General features: G+C 39.7%; 1 protein-coding gene across 1 annotated transcript in view; it reads right to left on the bottom strand.

Moving 5' to 3' along the window:
- LOC149182196 (polyphosphatidylinositol phosphatase) overlaps positions 1-21763 on the bottom strand; it is a 170515-nt gene extending 148752 nt beyond the window's left edge. The window contains exons 1-2 of the mRNA XM_089416799.1: positions 21512-21763; positions 21276-21410 (exon numbers count right to left, since the gene is read on the bottom strand). Of these exons, the coding sequence (XP_089272925.1) occupies positions 21276-21410; positions 21512-21584 (208 nt within the window). The 5' untranslated portion in view covers positions 21585-21763. The remainder of the gene's footprint in view (positions 1-21275; positions 21411-21511) is intronic.
- Positions 21764-24864: the final 3101 nt, after the last annotated feature.

Below are 24864 nucleotides of genomic sequence, written 5' to 3'. Positions count from 1 at the left end.
TAGATTAGAATGAACAAATTGCAAAATGTCTGCGGTCTTGCTATCACTTGAGGGTAATGGTCCCCTTGTTTGTTTTCCCTCGGCACATCCCTGACATACACCTTCATGCTCTATTTTGAATTCAGACATACCTGTAACCATCTTCCATGCATCGGGTAGAGCCTTATAGTGAAGATGAGCAAACCTTCGATGCCATAGTTTGGATTGAAGAGATGTGCCACAAGACATGGCTCCCAGTGGACTTCCTCCAACTTGATATAAACTGTCAACCCTGAATCCAAGAGTAAATGTTTCTTTGAAATTTCTTTTCCACATACGTACCTTTCCATCGATGAATGCCACCTTGAATCCTTTGTCTTCCATCGCCGAGATAGACACTAGATTCTTCTTTAGATCAGGTACATATAGTACTTCTTGAAGATGAATGGTGTTACCTTGATTCAATTGAAGGGTAACATTCCCAACTCCCTTCACGGGATAGGTGGCATTGTCTCCAAGGATAATTTCCAAATTTGTATCCTTCTCTATCAGATTTGAAAGAGCTTCCTTGTACCCAGTGAAGTGCCTTGAGGCACCACTATCAATCAACCAATTTCCCAAAGTATCCGGAGGAGAGGCAGTAGAGAGGGCAGATATAAGATAAAATTCCTTTTGCTTAGAATTTACAACATTAGACTCATCATACCTGGAGTTTCTTGTTCTTTTAGAAGCTCGATCATTTCCAAGTTGAGTAGCGGAAGCATTCCTTTTCCCTTTGTTGTTGAACTTGTCATTCCTTTGATTGTAGTTGTTGCCCCTGGAATGACTGTTATCATCATCATGAGATGTGTCCCTTCTATTTGGACACTCCTTGGCATAGTGACCAAACTTGTTGCAAATGAAGCATCTTCCCTTCCTTCCATTTTTAAATCCTGGTCTTCCTTGACTTTGCTTCTTTGAACCTGCATTGTTCTTCCTCTTGGCATGAGTGGAGAATTCGGTAGGATTATTCCTATTCGAAGGCATCTTCAATTCCATCATCTTTGTTTCTTCTTGAGAACATCTAGTCGGCAATTCATCAAAACCTGGAATTTTGTCGATATTGAGAATAGTAGTGTTGAACACATACCATTCAGGAGGAAGACCTCCAAGGGCAATGAGAGTGAGCTCCCTGTCAGCAATAGCTTCACCAATCGAAAGAAGATCATTTTTTATCTCGGTAATCCTCATGAAGTAGGATTGAATATCCTCACCTTTTCCCTTCTTTATATCCTTCAACTTGTTCTTGAGGAAAAGAATTTGATTTGCATTGCTAGATTTGAACATGCCAACCAACCTGTCATATATCTCCTTTGATGTATTCAAATCGGAGATGTAAGCAACTAAGTGCTTATGAATAGAATCCCTGATGATCTTCTTGGCTTTGACTTCACCCTTCTTGTACTTTGTCTTAGCAGCAGCCGGTGCATTTGAAGGAGGTTCCGGAATCTTTCCCTGCACATAATCCATGACATCTTGCTCTTCTAAAGTCAAATCAAGAGACATCTTCCATGCATGATAATCAGACTTATCATGAAGCTTATCATCAAACTTGAAGTAGGATGTGGAGGCCATTGAGACTTGTTCTTGATCAGTGATTGCTCCTCTTAGTGATTGCTCTTCACTCTTGCTTGGGCTTTGTCTTCACCTCACCTTTGATACCATGTTAATTTTAGGATAACAATGGTATGTTCTATGCTTAGAGCAATTTTACTTCAATTTTCTTTATTAGCCCAATATCATATCCAGTATAGCAATCACATCAACATGATAGTAAAATGCAGATAGAACATAAAAAATAACAATAGAAGTCAAGCCAACATAAGAGGACACAAGATATGGCACCAGCCATGGACAAACCCCAATGTGGGGAAACCCTTGATCAATTATTCTTATAATTCTTCAAAAGTTCAACAGAGAGAGAGAGTACAATTTACAATATTCACTTGCCCAAACTGATCAGTCAAAATAGCAGAAACAGAAAGCCCTAACCAGAAAGTCAACGTTGGTCAACAGGGCTGAAATTGACCTCCAAAACAGCTCAATCAACCTTGGTCAACTCAGCCTCCAACAACAAGATAATGCAGCCCAAAACAGTCTGAAAATAACTAGTCAAATCTGGTCAACAAAAGTCAACACAGCAACTTGAATTAGGCAGTCAGCATTGGTCAACGCAAGGGTCAAACTGCCTCGATTTTTTGTGCCCAGAACAGTAGCCTGCCCAAACAGAAGTCTCCCTCACAAAATCGAAATCAAGCAGGGTCAACGTTGGTCAAAGTCAGCCTCCTAAAATTTCGGTCAAATCTGGTCAACGCAGCAGCTAGAAAAGACAGTGTTCCTTTCGCACTTGTGGAGAGAGAGAAGCCCAGTAATTCGTACCCAATCAAGATGAGAGAGAGAAAGATGAATGAGATGAGATGCCAAAATGAAGAAGAGGGACCTTGTATTTATATGCAACATTGAAGCCTGGAGGAGGCTAATTTGATGGCTGGTCGACCTTGACAATTTGTCTATAATCAAAATAAATTCATAACTTCATTTGTACATGTCAAAATGGGATGATCTTTAGATGAATCCTACACCTCTCGGAAAGAGGAATCCAAGAAAGATATATGTTGCCTCATAAGAGCTGTCCAAAGTGATGTTTGGCCCTAGTTGCCAAATTTAACATCGATTTTGTATACTCTATGACAATCGTGTTAGATTGTGTGACTAAAACAATGTTACATTTATCATTATCAGCAATTTGTCGTTGTGGGTCCAAAATTTAAATTATTAGCGATAACAGGGAAAATATCAGAAATTATCGAGAAACTTGAGAAAATTACAAAAATAATCATTTTTTGTCAAATTTTTATTCTTTTAAAGCAACATCAGCATCAAACAAACACATTGTCACACAAATATGAAAATAAAACTACAATATAAAATGTATAAGATGTCAAGTGGTACATCAATCATTGATAGTAGATACTGAAATATGATATTTGTCCTGAGTCCTGACATTTTTTCAAATTTTTATTCTTTTAAAGCAAACATCAACATCAAATAAACACATTGTCACACAAATATGAAAATAAAACTACAATATAAAATGTAGATATTGAATTCTGAAATATGATATTTGTCATTTTGTCTTGACTCCTCAGTCATAAGTTCTAACAAGATAATAGTTAAAACTTAATACAAAATCACATTAAAACAAAAATAAATGTATCTCATGAGATGATCATCATGAGGCATCTAGATTCTAGATACTATAACAATAATCCGATAATAATACTGCACTAAGGTGTGGCCAAGGATTAGGTTTCCCTCGCCCTTGAGAAGCTTGTGGTTCCCATGAAATTCCTTAGTTCCTCCCTCTAATCTCTCTTTCTAGTAGTATCAAGAATTGAGTTCTTTGCAATAAGGACAATGTCTAGGGTAGCTCTAGGGAAAATATGCACATCATGCCTTGGGATTTTGGCAAGGTGGTATTTCAAGCGGGTGATTCCACCAAACATTTCCATTCCACAAAGCTTGCACCTCAGCTTTGCTCTATTATCATCCTCACATGGCTCACCATACTCCCACATTTGGTCCAATGGCTTTGCCATTTTGTAGAGCTCTGATTAAATTTTCAAGTTTTGGACCTACCACACAAAACAAATGTGGAAATTCAAAAGAGGGTAAGAAGAGGCAGACTCTAAATTTATAGTATATACTAATCTTGGAAAACAAAGAAAAGGAAGGCAATATTTTTTTTACATACCTGGAAATAATAAATATGGATATGGTATACTGGAGTAAATCTCCACTCCAAAACACTCTGCTGATGGCAGAGAAAACTATGGATTTCCCCCTTGTTTTCTTGATGAAAAATGGTCACAAGACTCACACAACCCTGGGAGCTCAATCTTAACACAAGAAAAAACGAAAATGTCCCTAAAAAACCCCAAACCAACTTATATTCGCAATTTTTCTAGCAGACCAATAATTTCCCATCATCTCGTGATAATTTATAGCGATAATATCGGTAGAGGCTCTTTCAGTGATAATATCGTGATAATTCTGATATTATTGCAGTATGTGCAACACTGGACTAAACATCTTAAACATTTGCAACAAGGTCGTTTAATGGAATAACAACGCATCCGATTCAAGCTATGCGATTTGTAGTTTTCCCTGCAAACCAAGTATGGTTGCACACAGCCCTTAGGGGGCAACTCAATAGGCAATTGGTGTGATAACAAAGTGTTATGTACCAAGAGATTTGAGGTTCAAATCCCCCCTATTTCCCCGTGTCTGTGTAAGGGGCGTACATAGGCATATAGAGGTTATAATGGTAGCGGTCAGACTTGACCCCATGTCACGCGTCACTTAAGTATAAAACCAGCCCAATTGTCGATTCCTCTAGACAAAAGAGTATGATTGCACTCAAGTGTGCTTCATGTTGAGAATGTTGGAATTTACATTGTTGACCTTAACAAACACCTAGTTGGGGCTTTGTAACATGTTGACTGTAACAATGATCACAGGCTCAACATGTGTTCATGTATAAGCAACTTAACTGGATTAAGTCCATAGTTGTATTTATTGCAAATATTTCTTCAAATGCAAATTCAACATTGGAACTTTAGTATAGTCCTTGACTACTTAAATACTTTCATGAATGTTTCTAAAACTATCTCCCAAGTAGTAATATAACAGTGGGAATTCAAGATAAATCCGTAAAAGTTGATATTTCTATTAGTATCTAAACATAGATTTATATGCTTTCTTTGTGAATAGAAGTGCAAAAATACATTGCTTCCACTCAAAAGGTGCATATGTCTCAAACTAGCTCCCTTCCTTAGTTCTTGTTCTACAACATGGAGATCAATTAAATGAAAGGATATGCCCGCCTAGAAAGTGTCTTCTTTTAGTTCCTTTATATGAATGTATATACCTTTAGATGAATAAATATTTGAATCAACTATCCTAGTTCTAGAGTGAATAACAAATTATTACTATTAGCTTTCAAAGTTTGTGTGAATCATGGGCTTAGAAGCTACCGTCAAAGACCATTAACAAGAAATATCACCTTGGATGAATATGATGAGATGACGCCCAATTATACAAAGGAAGAGGGAGGGCACAACTATACAACCAATAGTTGTACCTCTCTATTAAAATATACTATTAATAAGGTATATTACAAGCCCCTTCCTCTTAAAATAATTTTTTTCCCTTAAAGCAATAGAAGATGGGGATATTCGCTTTAAAATGCCTCATTTTCCCACAATGTTTCATCAATTAGCAAATTCTTCCATTTGATGACATATTGTGTTAATTGTCTAGATCTCAATTGTTCTTTACACACTAATAGAATGCCTTCAAGCTCAAGGACGAGTTTGCTTTCTTCATCAAGAACATGTAACTCCGCCATACTTGGCAATCAATCCAATCAAGGATGGTTATGGAAACATAACATGCAATAACTTCATTATCATGTCAAGATAAGCCATCAGCAGCAATGTTATCTTTAGCTTTCTTGTGCAATGTGTGAAAATCAAAAGTTTACATATTTCTCTATCCATTTTTGTTTATTTGTTTCAATATCTGTTGTTGCACAAGGTACTTTAGACATCTATTGTCAGTCCAATCTAAGAATTAGCTTCCCAATAGCTATTGGCGCCACTTTGTTGATGTATGGACATTGCAAGCTTCTATTTGTCATGAGTATACATCAAGCGCTCCTAGCCATTAAGTTTCCTACCTTCAAAGTGTTGAGAAATCTAGGGCATTAGGGTTAGGAGATTTCTCTTGTAATGATAGTTGTTATTAATGAATGCATGGGCTAACAAATGTTATTGCAGCTATTATGAGAGGGCATTAGACCTTCTTGGCAATTCTCAGATAAGTTTCAGGCTCCTATGTTCAAATATGCATTCATGACCTATAGATTACATGTTCGCCATATGTTTGACGAAATGAATGTCATGGTTAGGCCTGGTTAGGTCAAGTCATTGATCAAGTTTTGTGTGATTTGTAAAAATTTCATCTATCACAGCAACTGGAAATTATTTTCCTAATTGTTAATTTATTTAACAATTTATTTGCAGTTTGCTATGGCAAATACCAAATAATTCACACTATGATTTCCACAGATAAAATGCGGAAGAAAAATAGCGTTGGAAACTGAAAAAATCTAGCACACACACACATAAAATTTACACAGTTATTTTTGGACAAATGTCCCCAGAAAAACCCAACTTGGGAAAATCGGTGCAGCAGATGAGGGTTTTATGTTAGGACCCTATACTACTAGTGTAACCCCTTATTGTTACAACCCCCTTATTATATTGTTGTACCCATGTAGTCCCCATATTATTATTATTGTGCCCCATAGAAGCCCACTATTGTTATTATTGTACCCTTACATTATTATTGTTATGTCGGCTCTGATCATATTATGACCCCTTAAACTCCTATATACAGAAAGAAGGTCTTGTCATTTGTATCATCTAAGAATTGTTCATTTGTGTAATGTAAAGGAGGGTGCCCCCTCGAAGAGGCTGAATTCTAAGGCGTTGATATATCTTTTCTATCTTTTTGTGAGCTGGTTTCCTAACATTTGGTATCAGAGCTTTGGATTCTAGGGTTTCGTTGCTCCAAACAGGTCATCGTGGAATTTTTGCTATAAATTTTTTTCTGCGGCGTTTCAGAAGCAACAAAAATAACCCATTTGAGACAATATCGTACTAAACCTCAGGTCCGAATTTCATATCTTTTCTCGCTATAGTTTCGGATATATGATCTAAGAAATTTAGGGTTTTTGCAGGCTCCCGAATTAAATCCTAAACAGGTGACCTTGGGAAAATCATCCACATCAAGAAAGAAGAAATGAATCCAACCATATCTTGTAATGCATTGGCTAGAATTACCACTCCTCAAACTATCAAGATAGAAGGACATATCAAGAAGAAAAATGTTCAAGAAGTGAAAGATCACATCGAGCATCAAGAAATGAATCCGACCATATCTTGTAAAGCATTGGAAGAAATTACCACTCCTCAAACTCTCAATATAGAAGGACATATCAAGAAGAAAAAGGTTCAAGCAGTGAAAGATCACATCGAACATCAACAACAAGTTCTCCAACTTTTAAAGGATAACGCCACTTTGGTGCAGAATCGAATGAAACAACAGGTAGATCAACATCGCAGTGAAATAAGTTTTGATGTAGGTGATTGGGTATTTTTATGGCTACATCTCAAGCAAGCTATTTATGAGAAGGAAATGTTGGCAATACTACATGCACTTAGGAAATGGCGACCTTACCCAATGGGAAGACACTTCAAGGTAAAAATGGATCATGATAGTCTTAAATACTTTTTAGAACAAATATTATCTTTAGAAGAACAGAAAAAATGGGTCACAAATATGTTGGGTTATGACTTTGACATCATCTACAAAAAAGGGAAGAAAATTTTTGTTGCAGATGCACTCTCAAGAAAGGATGAGGATGTGGAAGCATTGTTTTGTGCTATTTCTATTATCCAACCAGATTGGATAAACGAAGCAAGGGATGAATGGAAGAAGGACAAAGAAGTGTGACCACTCATTCAAAAGTTGCAGAATATCCCAATTCAAACAATATTGCCAAAACTTGAAGAGGAAGGAAAAATCATATTGCAACCTGGAGCAGTGACAGAAACAAGAACCCAATAGCTACGAAATCAATCAATTTCAGAGTATCTCATCAAGTGGAAGAACTTACCTGCTGAAGATTCCACATGGGAGGACAAGAATTTTATACAAAAGCATCAAGAACTACTCAAGCATTGAGGACGACACTTTTTGAAGAAGAGGGGCATGTTAGGACCCTATACTACTAGTGTAACCCCTTATTGTTATTAGTACAACCCCCTTATTATATTGTTGTACCCATGTAGCCCCCATATTGTTATTATTGTGCCCATAGAAGCCCACTATTTTTATTATTGTGTCTTTACATTATTATTGTTATGTCAGCTCTGATCATATTATGACCCCTTAGACTCCTATATATGGAAAGGAGGTCTTGTCATTTGTATCATCAAAGAATTGTTCATTTGTGTAATGTAAAGGAGGTTGCCCCCTCGAAGAGGTTGAATTCTAAGGGGTTGATATATCTTTTCTATCTTTTTGTGAGCTAGTTTCCTAACATTTTATTATTAAGCAGCAATGAAATATGAGTACAATCTATGGATGCCCAACTGACAATCCAAACAGCAAGTAAATTTGACCAAAATTATCTAAGGGAATTTCCCTTCTTCCACAAGCAACCCCGACACACCTCTACCTCAGAAACTCGTCCTTCTGGGCCCTCTGTGTCCGCCTTTGCACAGAACCTTGGACGTCCAGCCCGGAACTACCTCTGATCAAGTTGTTTTGTCTGTCTTCGCTGAGGAAGCTTATTCTCCAACCCTCTGGAAGACTTTCCTAGCCTTTGGAAGCTAAATCAAATTTTCCTCCAACCAAATTGAATTGTTCTTCTGAAGCAACTGCGCAGTCCTTTGCACTGCCTCACTGGGAATAACTTAGCCTCTTGCTGCTACCCCTCTGGATCTGGAAAACTTCCTCCGAATCACTGTCCCTGCCCTCACTGTCTTTGCTTCCTCACTGAAGCTCGAACTCTCCGCAACTGCTGCTGCTACTCTGGAAAATCAAATTCTTTAAGTGTCTTTCGTATTTTCTCCAAGTGCCCATCGACTTCTTCTTATAATTCTTTGTTGGAGCTAAGATTAAAACTTAATCAAGGGCTAGGATCATATCGGAGTCAATCCATGTGAGTTTCTAAAGAATTTTCACCTTGACTTAATTAATTTTGATTAATTAACCAGTTTTCATATGTTTAGACTTAGGAAATATTAAAAAATAGGTTAATAATCTAATTAAGTCATCTCTAGGTGGAATTTCCAGAAATAATTTCTAGGTTTTGGAGATCTAATGTATTCTAGCCTCCCCACCAAGTTTCGTGACTAGAACACATCTGATGCTACAAAAATTAGCACTCCCTCTTAGCGAGGACTATGTTATAATGTTGCACACCCTGCCACAACACTCTGCCTTTATATCATCTCTTGTCACGTTGTTGATGTCTAGCTGTTGTTGCCCACCAACCACTGCGCAACTCTAATGCTTCATTTGTGTTGTTGCTAACCCTGTTGTACTACTGCCAACACTGCATTTGCACTGCAACTCTCTCTCATCTATTGTTGCAGCAATTGCAACAACTGCAATTGAGAAGCGTCCAAAAACACTGAATCAACTATGTTCAGTATGATGCATCTATCTCCCGAGTCCCTGACTGCTACTAGCTTTTGCACTGCCACTTAAGAATATGTGTTGTTGTTGATTCTGCACTGTGCCACTCCGCATTGTCGTCAACTCTGCACTGCGCTCCTCAATATTTGACTGGTACTAGTCTACAACTGTCATTCTGGATTTTTGACTGCACCTCTGACACTGATCCATCCTACTACTGAATATTGTGGGCCCCTGTAGCCAGGTAATGATCCATGAGGTGGACTCCTCAATGGACCCTGACCATCTTTGTAGCTCTCTGGGGCTACAACACCAAATCACCCCACCTCACTCCTGGAGGTATGGTTGCAAACACGGCAAACTCTTCATCCAACCTGGAAGACAGCTTGTCAATCTCTGCAGATGTCGCTGCCTGGTCCTGCTTCTCCTTCTTGAGAAGACACTGAGTACTATAGTGACCAAGCTCACCACATCTAAAGCACTTAACCTTTGACAGGTCCTTCTTCTTCTTCTTCTTCTGCTCCCCTTGCCCCTGACTGGGACCCTTAGATGTTAGGGCCACATTCTCCTCCTCACTCTTCGACCCCTTGCTACTGCTGCCGTTGATGATACTCTTTAACAAATCCCACCTCAACTTCTCCTACTGCAAATCAGCCCACATCCTGTCCCATCTTAGTAAAGTGTCTCGACTCTCTGCCCAATATGCTTTGGACAAACACTTGTCAATCCTCCGAGACACTGTTTAGTGCCAATCGTACAAGCTTTGTGGGTTGGGGTGCCTCCCTAATGGTTGTAAGCTGATCTCAAAACTCTTGAATCCTCGTGAGGAAGGGATCTATGCCTTCACCCTTCTACATCCTGATGCTCCTACGCTTCTTATAGAGAAACATCTTTCGTTGCTCGAAAGAACCCTGATATAGCATGGAGAGAGCATCCCACATCTCTTTAGCAATACCTTTGCTAGCTATGTGTGAGACTATATGATCTCGAACTCCATCCAAGATCAACCGCTTCGCCTTCACCATTTTTTTGTACTCCTTGAGTTGATCGGCATCCTGGGGAACTAGCACCACATTATCTATGTAGGCTTTCAGGTCGTATTCATCTGGAAGGAAGGATATCCTAGCCTTCTAGATGACATAGTTGGAGACTCCCTCCAAACTATCCTGATCTCTAAGCCCGATAGTGGTCATCTCTGATCAAGTCAAAAACTCCCTCTTTCCCTCTGCTCAGTTGCTACTCTACTACTCGCACTCCCTTCTGGAATGCGCAGTCCTGCTAGCTACTATTGCCAATCTGCAACTGGGAAAATCAAACTTCTGAAACTCGAAGTTCCCTGAGAGAATTTTTCCCTTCGTTGTGTGTGCTTTTCTCTTCCACTCGGCGTTGGTTTCACTGCTGCAAAACCCTCTGCATCCAAACATAAATTTGTTCAGAAAAATCCCAGGCAACTCGACTTTTCTGCCAACTTGCAACTGAAAATTGAACCCTTGCCCCAGTAATTCGGCCTGCATATCTGGATACCACGCAACCTCTAAGAATTTCGCCCTGTTGCTCCCTCTAAACATCGAAATTCTCTCCCCTGGTTCTGAGCTTCCCGGTTGATCACTCATGCTTTGATACCATGTGAAAATTTCATCTATCACGGCAACTCGAAATTATTTTCCTAATTGTTAATTTATTTAGCAATTTATTTGTAGTTTGCAAATACCAAATAATTCACACTGTGGTCTCCACAAATAAACTACAGAAGAAAAATAGCGTTAGAAACTGAGAAAATCTAACACACACACACACAAAAAATTTACACAATTATTTTTGGACAAGCGTCCCCAGAAAAACCCAACTTGGGAAAACCAGTGCAGCAAATAAGGGTTTTATTATTAAGCAGCGGTGAAATCTAAGTACAATCTATGGATGCCCAACTGGCAATCCAAATAGCAAGTAAATATGGCCAAAATTATCTAAGGGAATTTCCCTTCTTCCACAAGCAACCCCGGCACAACTCTACCTCAGAAAACTCGTCCTTTTGGACCCAATGCATCAACCTCTGCACAGTGCTTGCGCAGACCCCTGGACGTCTAGCCCCAAACTGCCTCTAATCAAGTCATTATGCATGTATCTGCTAAGAAAACTGATTCTCGGGCCCTCTAGAAGACTTTCCCGGCCTCTGGACGCTGAAGCGAATTTTCCTCCAACCAAATCGAATTGCTCTTCTAAACCAACTGCGCAGTCCTCTGCGCTGCCTCAATCGGAATAACTCAGCCTCTTGTTGTTGCCCCTCCGGATCTGGAGCACCAACGGCCAAGATTAAAACTTAATTGAGGGCTAAGATCATATCGGAGTCGATCCCTGTGAGTTTCTAGAGAATTCTCACCTTGACTTAATTAATTCTAATTATTTAACCAGTTTTCCTAAGTTTAGAGTTAGGAAACATTAAAAAATAGGTTAATAATCTAATTAAGTCATCTATAGGTGGAATTTCCAAAAACAGTTTATGGGTTTTGGAGATCTCATGTATTCTAGCCTCCACCAAGTTTCGTGACTAGAACACATCTGATGCTACAAAAACTAACATGATTAGCATTGTCTTCTAGTCATTTATCATTCTGGAAAGTCTCAGAAAGTTATGGCAGTGGTCTGGAGTTTGGCCTGGAATTGTGGCTCAGATCTCGGGACCACATCCTCTTAACTAAGGATTTTGGGTTACAAGCGCACTTAGGCAGGTTTGTGCACGCGGTTGGAGGGTCATAACCACACCTTTGTAGGCTTGTGCATGCGGTTGGGAGTCTAAGTCATTGAAAAAACTATCAAGCTCAAGGTTTGGTCACCTGAGCGGTTCTTTGGCCCCTGAGTGTCCTGTAAGCCTTGTAGAATGTCAGTTTGTGGTCAGTAAGTGTTAAAATTGGCAACTAGGGCCAAACTCTGTGTGGGTCATCTTATTTATGGCAGCTGATATTTTTCTTGGATCCTCTCATCGAGAGGTGTAGGATTGCTCTAAAGATCATCTGATTCCGATAAGTATTCATGGAGATATGAATTTATTTGTGTTATGGGACAATTCGTCAAGGTTGGCCAGCAACCAAATAACCCCCACATGTGCTCAACATTTTAGTATAAAAGAAGGTGACTTGATAATCATTTGTACACACACTTCACTCTTGATTTCTCTCCACTTGTTTTGGGTTTTAGTGGAAGAGAAGTCTAAGAGGAGGAAGCCCTAAACGCAGGTCTAGAAGGAGACCCTATTCATTGTAAAAGAAGGGTGCCCTAGTCACAGGTCTTGTGAAGGTTTGGCCGCAATTCAAAGGGAGATCTAGCACGGACAAGGAGGCCTAACAGCTGACCCTAAAAGGAGTCTTATCATACCCTAGATGCCCTAATCTATACGCCGTTTGAGACAACCCTTAGACGTTGGAAAAGAGGCTCCCTAACTCGCTGCCCTAACTAGCAAAGAAGGTAAGGAGAGCGTGGGTGTTTTAGGACTGTTAGAGCCTCTTGGTGACTGCGTGGAGGGTTGTTCCATGCTATAGAGAGGTCGAGTTAGGTAAGGAGAATTGCGAACTGTTTGTGGGAAGCTTCAAGGTAAGGGTGACACTGTTTTGGTTGGCTACAGGTGACAGCAATCCCTATGGTAGGCCGCATGCCTTTCCTAACTAAAATAGGGATAGCGTGGAGGCTTCTTGGGCTGAAAAGTGCCCAGAACAGCAACACGAATGGAGGAGACCCTTCCTTGATAAGGCCGCAGTCTTTGAGGGATGTTTTAGGTGACTGTTTGAGGGTTGTTGTAGCACATGGGTGCCCTAACCAGTCACAGTAAGGAACAGCAGCAAACGCAGTCTTCTACACCTCCTATCTGCTGTAAGAAAGAGACATTGTTGTGTTTTAGGTGCACATCTTGTCCGTTGTCCTAAAGACCAGACACGTTGAAGGGAGAGGTCTCTTCAGATGAGGAGATCCTATGTGTTGTCACAAAAGGTTCTTATCAGCAATTTAGATAAAGGAGCTGCTACCCATACCTTTGATGAGTAGACGCTCCTATAACACACATATCAGCAGTGTACATATTGATGACAGCATTGTGTGTTTCCTAGGACTATGGGATCATAATCTATCTAGCTGTTGGGCTAGGCCATAGGCCATAGCCAACAGCTAAGGCAGTGTGGCAACATAGCTAAGGCAGTGTGGGAGCATAGCTAAGGTAGTGTGGCAGCATGACTAAGGCAGTGTGGCAGCATGACAGAAGTTATGGAGCAACATGGTGGTCAATGGTACATGTTGCAACATTGGTACAACAATGGGAGTTGCAAGTACAGTGCAACATAGTGCAATGAATAGCTTAGCAGTACAGTGATGAGTACAGTCATGTTTAGTGAAGCATCATAGTGATGATGAGGTGCAACATGATTCAGCATAGTGAGGTGCAGCATCATGATGAGGAGCAGCACAACGATAGGTGCAACATGGTGATAGAGTCACCTTGGAGAATCAGTTGAAGCAGCATGTCTTCAACTAAGTTCAGCTACCTCATGTATCATCTTCTTAGAGATGATCTATGCTCCTATTTAGATACGTCAAAGTGTTGACTTCTGTTGTAAATGTACTATCTCTCTCTCTCTACTAAACTATTGAAGAACATATAAGAAGAATTGATCAAGGGTTTCCCCACATTGGGTTGTCCCTGACTAGCACCACATCTTGTGTCCTCTTGTCTTGACTTGTCTTCTGCGATTTATGTTTATGTTCTATCTGCAATTTACTATTATGCTGATGTGATTGCTAATTTGGAAAAGATATTGAGCTAACTGTGAAAATTGAAATAAATTGCTCTAAGCATAGAACATACCTAAAATTAACATCGTATCAAAGTTGAGGTGTGGACAAAGCCCAAGCAAGAGTGAAAGAGCAATCACTGAAGACAGTTGGGAAAGGACAAAAGGCTCCATGGATTCCTCATCCCTCTTCAAATTCACCAAGGGAGAAGTCAAAGCAGAGAATTTTATCAAAATAGCACAGCGGAAGCTTCTGATGGCCTACCTAAAGATCACTTCCATGGGAAGTCTGGATCTAAGGGTTGTAGGAAAGGCAAATGCCTTGTTTGTAATAAGTTCGACCATTATGCGAAGGAGTGTCCAAGTGGTAGGGACACATCACTTGATGATGATAACAATCATTCCAAGGACATCTTCAATGATCGGAGGAATGACAGGTAATGCAAGTCATCAAGGAAATGGCCGACTCTTCAAAGAAAGAAAGGAACTCTAGGTATGAAGAATCAAATATTGTTTTTGGTAAGATAAAAAGAAAGTATCATCTTATATTGGCTCTCTCCTCCAGACTCTTTGGGAATCTGGCTTATTGATTGTAGTGCATAAAGGCACTTCATCGGATAGAAGGGTGCTCTCTCTAATTTGGTAGAGATGGAAACAATCGTGGGATTATACTTGGAGTCAATGCCACCTATCTCGGAAAGGGTGTAGGGAATGTTACCCCTCAATTGAATGAGGGTAAGTCAATTCATTTACAAGAATCTCTCTTATGTACCTGATCACAGGAAGAACCTGGTGTCCATTTCGGCAATGGAAATCAAAGGTTTCAAGGTGGCATTCATCGATGGAAAGGTACGTGTTTGAAAATGGAATTTTCAAAGATACTTTTATTCAGGGTTGACAATTTGTATCAAGTCGCAGGAAGTATGGAAATCAAAGGTTTCAAGGTGGCATTCATCGATGGAAAGGTACGTGTTTGAAAATGGAATTTTCAAAGATACTTTTATTCAGGGTTGGCAATTTGTATCAAGTCACAGGAAGTCCATTGGGGACCATGTCAGTTGACACATCTCGTCCGAAGATCTACTTTTATGGGGCCCCACTCGATGTGAGTCAAATGGCGACAAGGATGCCTGAATTCAAGAAGAGCATGAAGGTACATGTCTGAGATGTACCGAAGGAAAATCTTACAAGGGGACCATTCCCTCATGTAGCAGGTCCACAGGTGTGGAACAACCCGAGGGGTTTGAGATTCGTGATCAGAAATCTCATGTATGCAGGTGGAAGAAAGCCCTTTATGGCTTAAAGCAAAACACCCCGGGCTTAATATGATAGGATTGATAGTTGTCTGGTGAAGCTGAGATTCACTAGGAGTGGAGCTGATCCAAACCATTGTTTGGATGGTAGACCTCTCACACTGGCACATTATGAGGACAACCTCTTTCTAACAGGTGCAAACCCTCTCATTTGCAAAAGTAAGAGGGAGTTGGATTCCGGATTTGGAATGGTGAATTGCAAGACCGATCGATCTTAGCTTTCAGAAATTATGTGGTAAGGATGTCGGACCTAATTTGGGAAATGCCTCTGAGTTTCATAAACTCATTCTAGCATTGATGTTCAAGGTGAACTCCCATCCGCATATGTGTTTTGCAGTTAGCATGTTGAGTTCATATATGGTTGAGCCTCACTGGATTGGTGCCAAAAATCTTCTGAGATATCTTCAGGGCACAATCTCTCATGGATTGAGATACACTATCGGAAATGTGAAGTTGCAAGATTATTTGAATGTTGACTAGGCAGGCAGTGTGGAGGATCGCAAGAGCAATTCTAGGTGTTGGTTCTCTTTGGGTTTTGCTCGATATCCTAGATGAGCAGGAAGCAAAATACGGTTGCTTTGAGCACCGCTAAGGTTGGATACAAAGCTATGAGTATGACCTCGTGTGAAGCTGCCTGGTTGTGGAAGCTCTTCAATGAGCTGTTTGTACACATGATGGATACCACCGTGATCTTTTGTGTCAACCAGAGGGGGATTCAATTATTGAGGAATCATGTATTTTATGATCGCTCCAGGCATACAGACATCAGGTACCACTTTATTTGGAATATGGTACATTGATGAGCAAGAAAGCTTCATCGCATTGGGACTGATGTGCAGGTCGCAGACATTCTGTCGAAGCCCCGAGGAAAGGTCAAATTTGTGACTTTCTAAGAACGACTTGGAGTCATTGAGAGACCCTCTTATGAGGGTCTTGTATGATGCATGCATTGAACTCTGAAAGCTTTGAGGGGCTTGGGGTACTTCTTGGAGCAACAAGAGACCATAAGGCGACTCACCCTCCCCTAATGGTACGTTGTGTACAGGGTGAATGGTTCAGCCTTGCCTTGTGATACCCTGTGGCGACTTATGGACAGCATGAGTGGTTCTCCTGTCGAGGCATCCTACCCATGCAGTCTGGGACTCATGGGAAGTACCTCTCATTTGGTCAATGAGTAGGGAAAAGGGGTTAGGGACCATAGTAGTACCGATGGATGCATCGTGTATCTACCGTACTCCCTATGCTAGGATGACCGACATTGATCTGGGATCAATTGGAACTGACTTCGGGTCAGTAAGAGTGATATAGCTCACTCTCTTTTGGAACTGATCTGGGATTAGTATGAGTGGTTTGAGACACTCTCTTTTGATATTGATCTAGGATCAATGAAACTGACTTCGGGTCAGTAAGAGTGACATAACTCACTCTCTTTTGGAACTGATCTAGGATCAGTAAGAGTGGTATGACACACTCTCTTCATATGGGACTGACTTCGGGTCAGTAGAGAATGGTATGAGACATTCTCGATCAATTCTTCTTCTTCATGGTTCAGTAGAGCAGAGCAGTGCAGGGCACTAATGGCAGAGATAGTACAGTCTGGCAGATGGATCAGCGAATGGAGTTCTCCCTAGTTGAGAGGGAGTGTTAAAATTGGCAACTAGGGCCAAACTCCATGTGGGTCATCTTATTTATGGCAGCTAATATTTATCTTGGATCCCTCTCATCGAGAGGTGTAGGATTGATCTAAAGATCATCCGATTTCGATAAGTATTCATGGAGATATGAAGTTATAGGTGTTATGGGACAATTCGTCAAGGTCGGCCAGCAACCAAATAACCCCCACATGTGCTCAACGTTTTAGTATAAAAGGAGGTGACTTGATAGTCATTTGTACACACACTTCACTCTTGATTTCTCTCCACTTGTCTTGGGTTTTAGTGGAAGAGAAGTCTAAGAGGAGGAAGCCCTAAACGCAGGTCTAGAAGGAGACCCTATTCGCTGTAAAAGAAGGATGCCCTAGCCGCAGGTCTTGTGAAGGTTTGGCCGCAATTCAAAGGGAGATCTAGCACAGACAAGGAGGCCTAACAGCTGACCCTAAACGCAGTCTTATCATACCCTAGATGACCTAATCTATACACTGTTTGAGACAACCCGTAGACGCTGGGAAAGAGGCTCCCTAACTCGCTGCCCTAACCAGCAAAGAAGGTAGGGACAGTGTGGGTGTTTTAGGGCTGTTAGAGCCTCTTGGTGATTGCGTGGAGGGTTGTTCCATGCTACAGAGAGGCCGAGTTAGGTAAGGAGAATTGCGAACTGTTTGTGGGCAGCTTCAAGGTAAGGGTGACACTGTTTTGGTTGGCTATAGGTGACAGCAATCCCTGTGGTAGGCCGCAGGCCTTGCCTAACTAAAATAGGGATAGTGTGGAGGCTTCTTGGGCTGAAAAGTGCCCAGAACACCGACACGAATGGAGGAGACCCTTCCTTGATAAGGTCGCAGTCTTTGAGGGATGTTTTAGGCGACTGTTTGAGGGTTGTTGTAGTTAATGGGTGCCCTAACCAGTCACAGTAAGGGATAGCATGGCTGTTTTAGGGCTGTTAGAGCCTCTTGGTGATTGCATGGAGGGTTGTACTTGTTCCATGCTACAGAGAGGCCGAGTTAGGTAAGGAGAATTGCGGGCTGTTTGTGGGCAGCTTCAAGGTAATGGTGACACTGTTTTGGTTGGCTATAGGTGACAGCAATCCCTATGGTAGGCCGCAGGCCTTGCCTAACTAAAATAGGGATAGCGTGGAGGCTTCTTGGGCTGAAAAGTGCCCAGAACAGTGACACGAATGGAGGAGACCCTTCCTTGATAAGGCCGCAGCCTTTGAGAGATGTTTTAGGTGACTGTTCGAGGGTTGTTGTTGCACATGGGTGCCCTAACCAGTCACAGTAAGGAACAGCAACAAACGAAGTCTTCTACACCTCTTATCTGTTGTAAGAAAGAGACATTGTTGTGTTTTAGGTGCACATCTTGTCCGTTGTCCTAAAGACCAAACACGTTGAAGGGAGAGGTCTCTTCAGATGAGGAGATCCTATGTGCTGTCACAAAAGGTTCTTATCAGCAGTTTAGATAAAGGAACTGCTACCCATACCTTTGATGAGTAGAAGCTCCTATAACACACAGATCAGCAGTGTACATATTGATGACAGCATTGTGTGTTTCCTAGGACTGTGGGATCATAGTCTATCTAGCTGCTGGGTTAGGCCATAGGCCATAGCCAACAACTAAGGCAGTGTGGGAGCATAGCTAAGGCAGTGTGGCAGCATGACTAAGGTAGTGTGGCAGTGTGACAGAGGTTATGGAGCAGCATGGTGGTCAATGGTACATGTTGCAGCATTAGTACAGCAATGGGAGCTGCAAGTACAGTGCAGCATAGTGCAATGAAGAGCTCAGCAGTACAGTGATGAGTACAGTCATGTTTAGTGAAGCATGATGAGATGCAGCATAGTGATGATGAGGTGCAGCATGGTGCAGCACAGTGAGGTGCAGCATGATGATGAGGAGCAGCACAATGATAGGTGCAACATGATGATAGAGTCACCTTGGAGAATCAGTTGAAGCAGCATCTCTTCAACTGAGTTCAGCTACCTCATGTATCATCTTTTTAGAGATGATCTATGCTCTTATTTAGATAAGTCAAAGTGTTGACTTCTATTGTAAATGTACTATCTCTCTCTCTCTGCCGAACTATTGAATAACATATAAGAAAAATTGATCAAGGGTTTCCCCAAATTGGGGTTTGTCCCTGGCTAGCGCCACATCTTGTGTCCTCTTGTCTTGGCTTGTCTTCTGCGATTTATGTTTATGTTCTATTTGCAATTTACTATTATGCTGAAGTGATTGCTAATCTGGAAAAGATATTGAGCTAACTGTAAAAATTGAAATAAATTGCTCTAAGCATAGAACATACCTAAAATTAACAATAAGTCTCAGTTTTCAGCCCCACTTCCATAACTGAAACTTGGAGATCAGGTCATGTCATAGTAACTTTTCATCTCATGTTTACCCTGGGTAAATGTGGGGTGGGGGCATTACAATAGCTAGCTTAGGTGGCGGAGATAAAGTAGCACATCAAAGCTATCAGGTGGTTGTCTGGAGCTGCCGCTACCGGCTGAAGGAGGAAATATCGGAAAGAAAATCTCTCCAAAGGGTAACCCACTTTTGGTGGGCTACCGTAACCACTCTTTTTTTAATGTAAATTAATATAAAGGCTGCCAACTTACAAAATATATATATATATATATATATATAGAAAGAGAGAGAGAGAGATGCAAGGACATAACAAAATAACTTCAAATAACATTTTCCCATGTATAACTGCAGCAGTTAGCAAAACTATGGAACAGAATACAGTGTAAAGTGATCTTATGTTTAATAAAATTCATTGTAACTTATCAGCCTTATGAAGTTGCTCTATATGACAAAATTTGATCTGATTCAGCCTGTTACTCGGACTATAATTGTTTGATGGAGGGGCAGTTCCAAGTTGTAAACTGATCTTATGATATTTGACTGAACTTAACGAAACAAGGAATAAGAAGTAGTTTTTATTATTGCTGGGCAGCCTTTATTATTGTTGCAAGATTCTGCAGAAGTACACCCTTAGCCACTCTTCTCCTATAACACACACTTTGTACTAGGTTTTTCTACTTTCCCCAAGTCACCAGGTTTCCACAGGAATCCTTTATTTATTTTCCCCCATTTAGTAATTCTGTACTCCACTCAAACAGAACTGGTGGTTCCACCTGATCTGGGGCTGTTAGCCAGGAAACCCTTGTAACTTTAGATTAGCACCTATAGCAAGAATACAAGAAAGAGAAAGTGCCGTACAAAATGCATGAAAATTTTGTAGTTCCAACGTCCCATTATGTAGCTGCTCTTAAAACATTCAAGTATTGTTAAATGTGAGCTTTAATGCAAGGATTTAGTAGATCACACCATAAAGCCTGAAGGAAATACCATAGTGTAGAGAGAACGGTTTCAACACTTAGATAGCAAAAGTACGAGTACAGCTTCCAACAATAAAGGGATTAGAAAATTAACAGCCTAAACTCTGTCTCGCAAAAGGGATTAGAAAATTAACAGCCTAAACTCTGTCTCGCAAAAGGGATTAAGGAAAAATCTCAGTGCCGTCATCCTCAAAGCAGTCTAGACGACAGAAGCTACGAGGAAAAATCCTCGTAGCTTCTCGAATACAGAAGAATGTGTTTATATTCCCCACAGATATCTATGAACCAGCTAGCAAAGGGGACAATATTGATCAAACAAGCCATACAATTGTTCTCTTCGGATCCTACAGAATCAAGTTACCTTAAATAGCTACTATCATGAGCTGTCGAGAAGTTGGAGCGAGGCCCGCGTCATCTGCTGAGCTAAAATGGCAGCATAATTCAAATTGAGGTGTAAGCCCTTCTCACCAGTCTCACAACATCAATTCTTGCACAGGCTAAAGCCCCTTTTGAAACAAATTACAGAAAAATGTTTCGGATGGGAATCACCAGTACACGGTGTCAGAAAGCTATCCAGCAGGCTCAAAATGCGTCGCGGAGACTCGGGCAGTTTTGTAAAAGATCTCCAGCGCTTTGGGATTCAGTCAGCTCGTTGTAATTGGTTGTTCTTAATGTTTTGTCCTGTAAATTTTTACACGGAGTTTCGTAATATTTTCGGATACTATAGTATGGCATATTGGCTAGGAGAGTGGGAAATTAGTGTAGAACTGAATTTATGGGTTTCAATGGAAGATATTCGTTGTATATTCGGCCTTTCTAATCTTCTAAGCATTAAATTGGGAATTCTTTTCAGTTCACTAAACTCAACACAATCTTGAAAGAGAGAGAAAGAAATTCAAAGGCGATGCTCACCTTGACATTGGATCCGATTAGGCAAGCCCTGTCCAGCGGCCGGTCCCAAGACAATGTGATCAAATTTTTTCCTTCCCACTCTCATGCTGCTATCCGCCTTTGGCTTCGAATTTTGTAGCCGAGACAACTGAAAAACTGCGAGGCATTCATTCATTTGTGAATAAATACTTGATGAAATCGAATTATTAAGACGGCAGTCCATAGAGGCGCGTACATATATACGTAAAAATCCACACCTGAAAATATAAAGGGCAGTACGAGGATGAAAGGTAAAAATCTGATAAAACGCCATTTCCCTAAGCTTGCCATTCGAACTGATTAAAGAAACGTATCATATCTCTTGTGCCAACACTCGGCGCAATTCAAACTGGAGAGTACTGATGCTTGGCTTGCGTCCGTTACAAACCCCCGCACATTTCTGGTTCTCTTTGCTCGCAATTTATGCATTTTTCCTCAAGTTCATTTTACATTTTTCAACAAATTGAAAACATACTGGTTGGCATCTTAAACCCATTTTAAACTGTAATTTTTTTATTTAATATTTGACATAAATTTAAATTATAAAATATATTTATACTTTGGAAATCTAATTTTCCAAATTAGTAGAAATTAAAATTTAAAATAAATGTAAATTAATTTATTAAGAAAAGTATTTTATTAAAATGGTAGATAAAAATATTTATAGCGAAATTATATATATGAATAATATTTTGTTTTTGGTAATTTTTCTATTTTCACTCCCTCACTCCCTATTATGTAGAAATTAAAGTTTTTCTCTCAAAGTTAATAAACATAAGGACTTCTCCAACGAAGGTGTTTAGAAATTAGAGTTTTTCTCTCAAAGTTAATAAACATTAAGACTTTTCCATGGAGGGTGTTTAGATGGGAGTAATGATCTCAAGCATAGGAATGAGTGTACATTACATTAATGAGGGGCATTGTATGTCGTCCAAATCACGCAATGCGTGTAAATGGCAAAGTATTTGGGTGGTGGAGTAAGACGTTCGAACATGTGAACTATGTCTCATGATTCCTTGATGTTGGTTAGTTGGTCTAGAAGTAAACCCACATAGGGGGACAACATTTAAACTTGTTCTAAGCACGATGGATTGTGAATCTACATGAAATCCGTAGAATTATGGAAAACAACAAAGTAAAATATTGAGGATGAGAGGAATTTATTTAAATTAGCTTCATATATAATGGCAGTTCCCACACAAGGGACTCCCTATAAGTAATCTTACTCATTGTGGTATGTTATTTGTCTTCTTTATGTTTTTCATGGTTCTATATTTGGAAGTTCTGGGATATTTGTGTTGAGCAACTGTCAAGCTTTAGGGAACTAGCCAAAAGAGCTTCCTTTGGAAGTGATGTCCTTAGAAACAAGCACAATTCAAGTACATGGGTTTTTGATGGTGTTTTGTTGTTTCAACTTAGCCAAGGCAAGGTCTGGACGAGCGAAAATTTGAAGCTCTAGTCTTAAGGTAACCCTAGTTTTCATTGGAAATTTCAACTTTTGTTTCCTTGTGGTCTAGCTCTCATACTAGTCTCCATGTTTATCAACAATTATAGATATTTTGTTTCTTTATCTTCTATTACCTCTCCCCCTATTCTAATCCTCTATAGCTTTCCCTCTTCTTTCAACATCCCTCTTCTATTTATCCCCTTTGTCCCTTATCTATGATCTTCCCTCGCTTCATTCCTAATTTCCTACTTTGAACTCCACGTCCTTTCTCCTCCATCCTCAAAATACGCATTGGCTAATCGAAGACTATTATTTTCTATCATTCTTTCCTCTCGCTATGTGCTTCACCTTTCCTGACTCCACCCACTCACTCCTTTCTTAGCCCTCAATGGATAGACACAAATTATGCTCGAGTAATGGAGGCGAGAGAAGGGGCAAAGCTCACTCCTCTACAATCTAAGACGCCTCTCCACCTCCTACCTTGCAAACTAGAGATCAAGCAACCACAAGACAAGCTAGGGCTCACTATGCAAATGTAATCCCTAAAGTAATCAAGCGCACCATTACAGAAGTCGAGGAATAGGTCTGACAATAATGTAGGTCCATCCCTGATCAGCATATTGAAAGAGAGACCAAGCAATAAATTCCTAAAATAGGATATTTGCCTAATCTTCACAAACCTCATGTATTAAAGTGATCAAATTATATTGGCACATCAAAACACTTATTGGTAGATTTATCACTGATCAATCTGACACACAACAAGAGATCCTGGTCTACGTGGAAAAAACGCTTCAGAAGATTGAACGACTAAACAAGAAAGTTTTTGTTGTGGCCAAAAAGCAAGCAAATATCCCCTTCACCACCTCTGGTGAAGACAATGACTCACCTTTACCAATCTAGGTGGATTCTCCTACGGCATGACATGCTCATGCAAGCCAACTTTCTAATTTATATTTTAGTTTATGGTTTCAGTTTTATTAATGTTTTGACAATGAATGTTAATCATTGGACATGTAATTGGATCAATTGTATTTTTAATTTAAGTGACAAATCAGAAACTACAATGATAAGTAATGTGAAAATTTTTGAATCTCTATTACTAGTTTGTTTTCTCAAGGGGTGTAGACCAGTAGAAAGGAAAAAAAAAGCATTTATGTAATTCTTTTTTTTGAAAGTTAATACAAGTTGTCTATCCTTACAAAAAAAATAGTAAACATTAAGACTAGAGTTTTCAGTTGAAAGTCAATTGAAATTTATTGTCTTTTAACATATAGCATTTTTAATATTTATCCAATGTTTTGTTATAATTTTATATTAATCTTGTTTTGTATAAAATGAAAAAAATATATATATATTATATTTATTTTAATTGGTCCAAATTTTTTATATGATTTAATTAGTCTTATTCTTAAAATGTATTCATTATTGTGTTATAAATTTATATTGATCTTACTTTGTGGAAAATTAAAAGATATATTTTTTATCATATTATTTTTTCATGATCTAATTTATTTTTTGTCATTTTATTAGCCCCAGTGCATTTGCATTTTTTATTTTTGTTTGTCGAATTTTAAAATTAATTGATGGAAAAGATAAATATGCAAAATTATAGAAGAGATATGCATTTGATATATTAAATCATTTACATATGCTATGGAAAAAATAGATATGTAAATTTAAAGAAGAGGCATGCATTTGATATATTAAATCATCTACATGTGTTTATGTGTTGATGATGGTGGTGGCCACTACCACACCCGGATGGTAGTTACGCATTAGGGTAGAACATTACCATTTCCTCTCCCCCTCCTCACTGCCTCCCCACAACTATCCATACACCCTCAAATATATCATAGCATTCCTTCTCATGTCCAAAGCAATATGGAACTAGTAGAGCAACAATGATTGTAGAGTTGAAATCTAAAGCATGAGTCTTGTCGTTTGTAAGCACTATTGGACATGGATACAACTATGAAACAATTAGGTATGCACTTTAATATTGTCTCCCAAGCACTTGACTAAACAATGAGCATGTGCAATACCCTGAATTTGAAGAGGTATGATACATGATTGTTGATTACATTTATTTCTATACTAATTGCCTTAAAAAATTGCCCAAAT

The sequence above is a fragment of the Pinus tabuliformis genome, chromosome 3_2 (genome assembly GCF_031772625.1).
Source record: "Pinus tabuliformis cultivar Carrire ecotype Pingquan chromosome 3_2, CPIR1, whole genome shotgun sequence".
In the NCBI taxonomy this organism is placed as follows: Eukaryota; Viridiplantae; Streptophyta; class Pinopsida; order Pinales; family Pinaceae; genus Pinus; species Pinus tabuliformis.
This window is presented reverse-complemented; position numbering and strand designations above follow the sequence as displayed.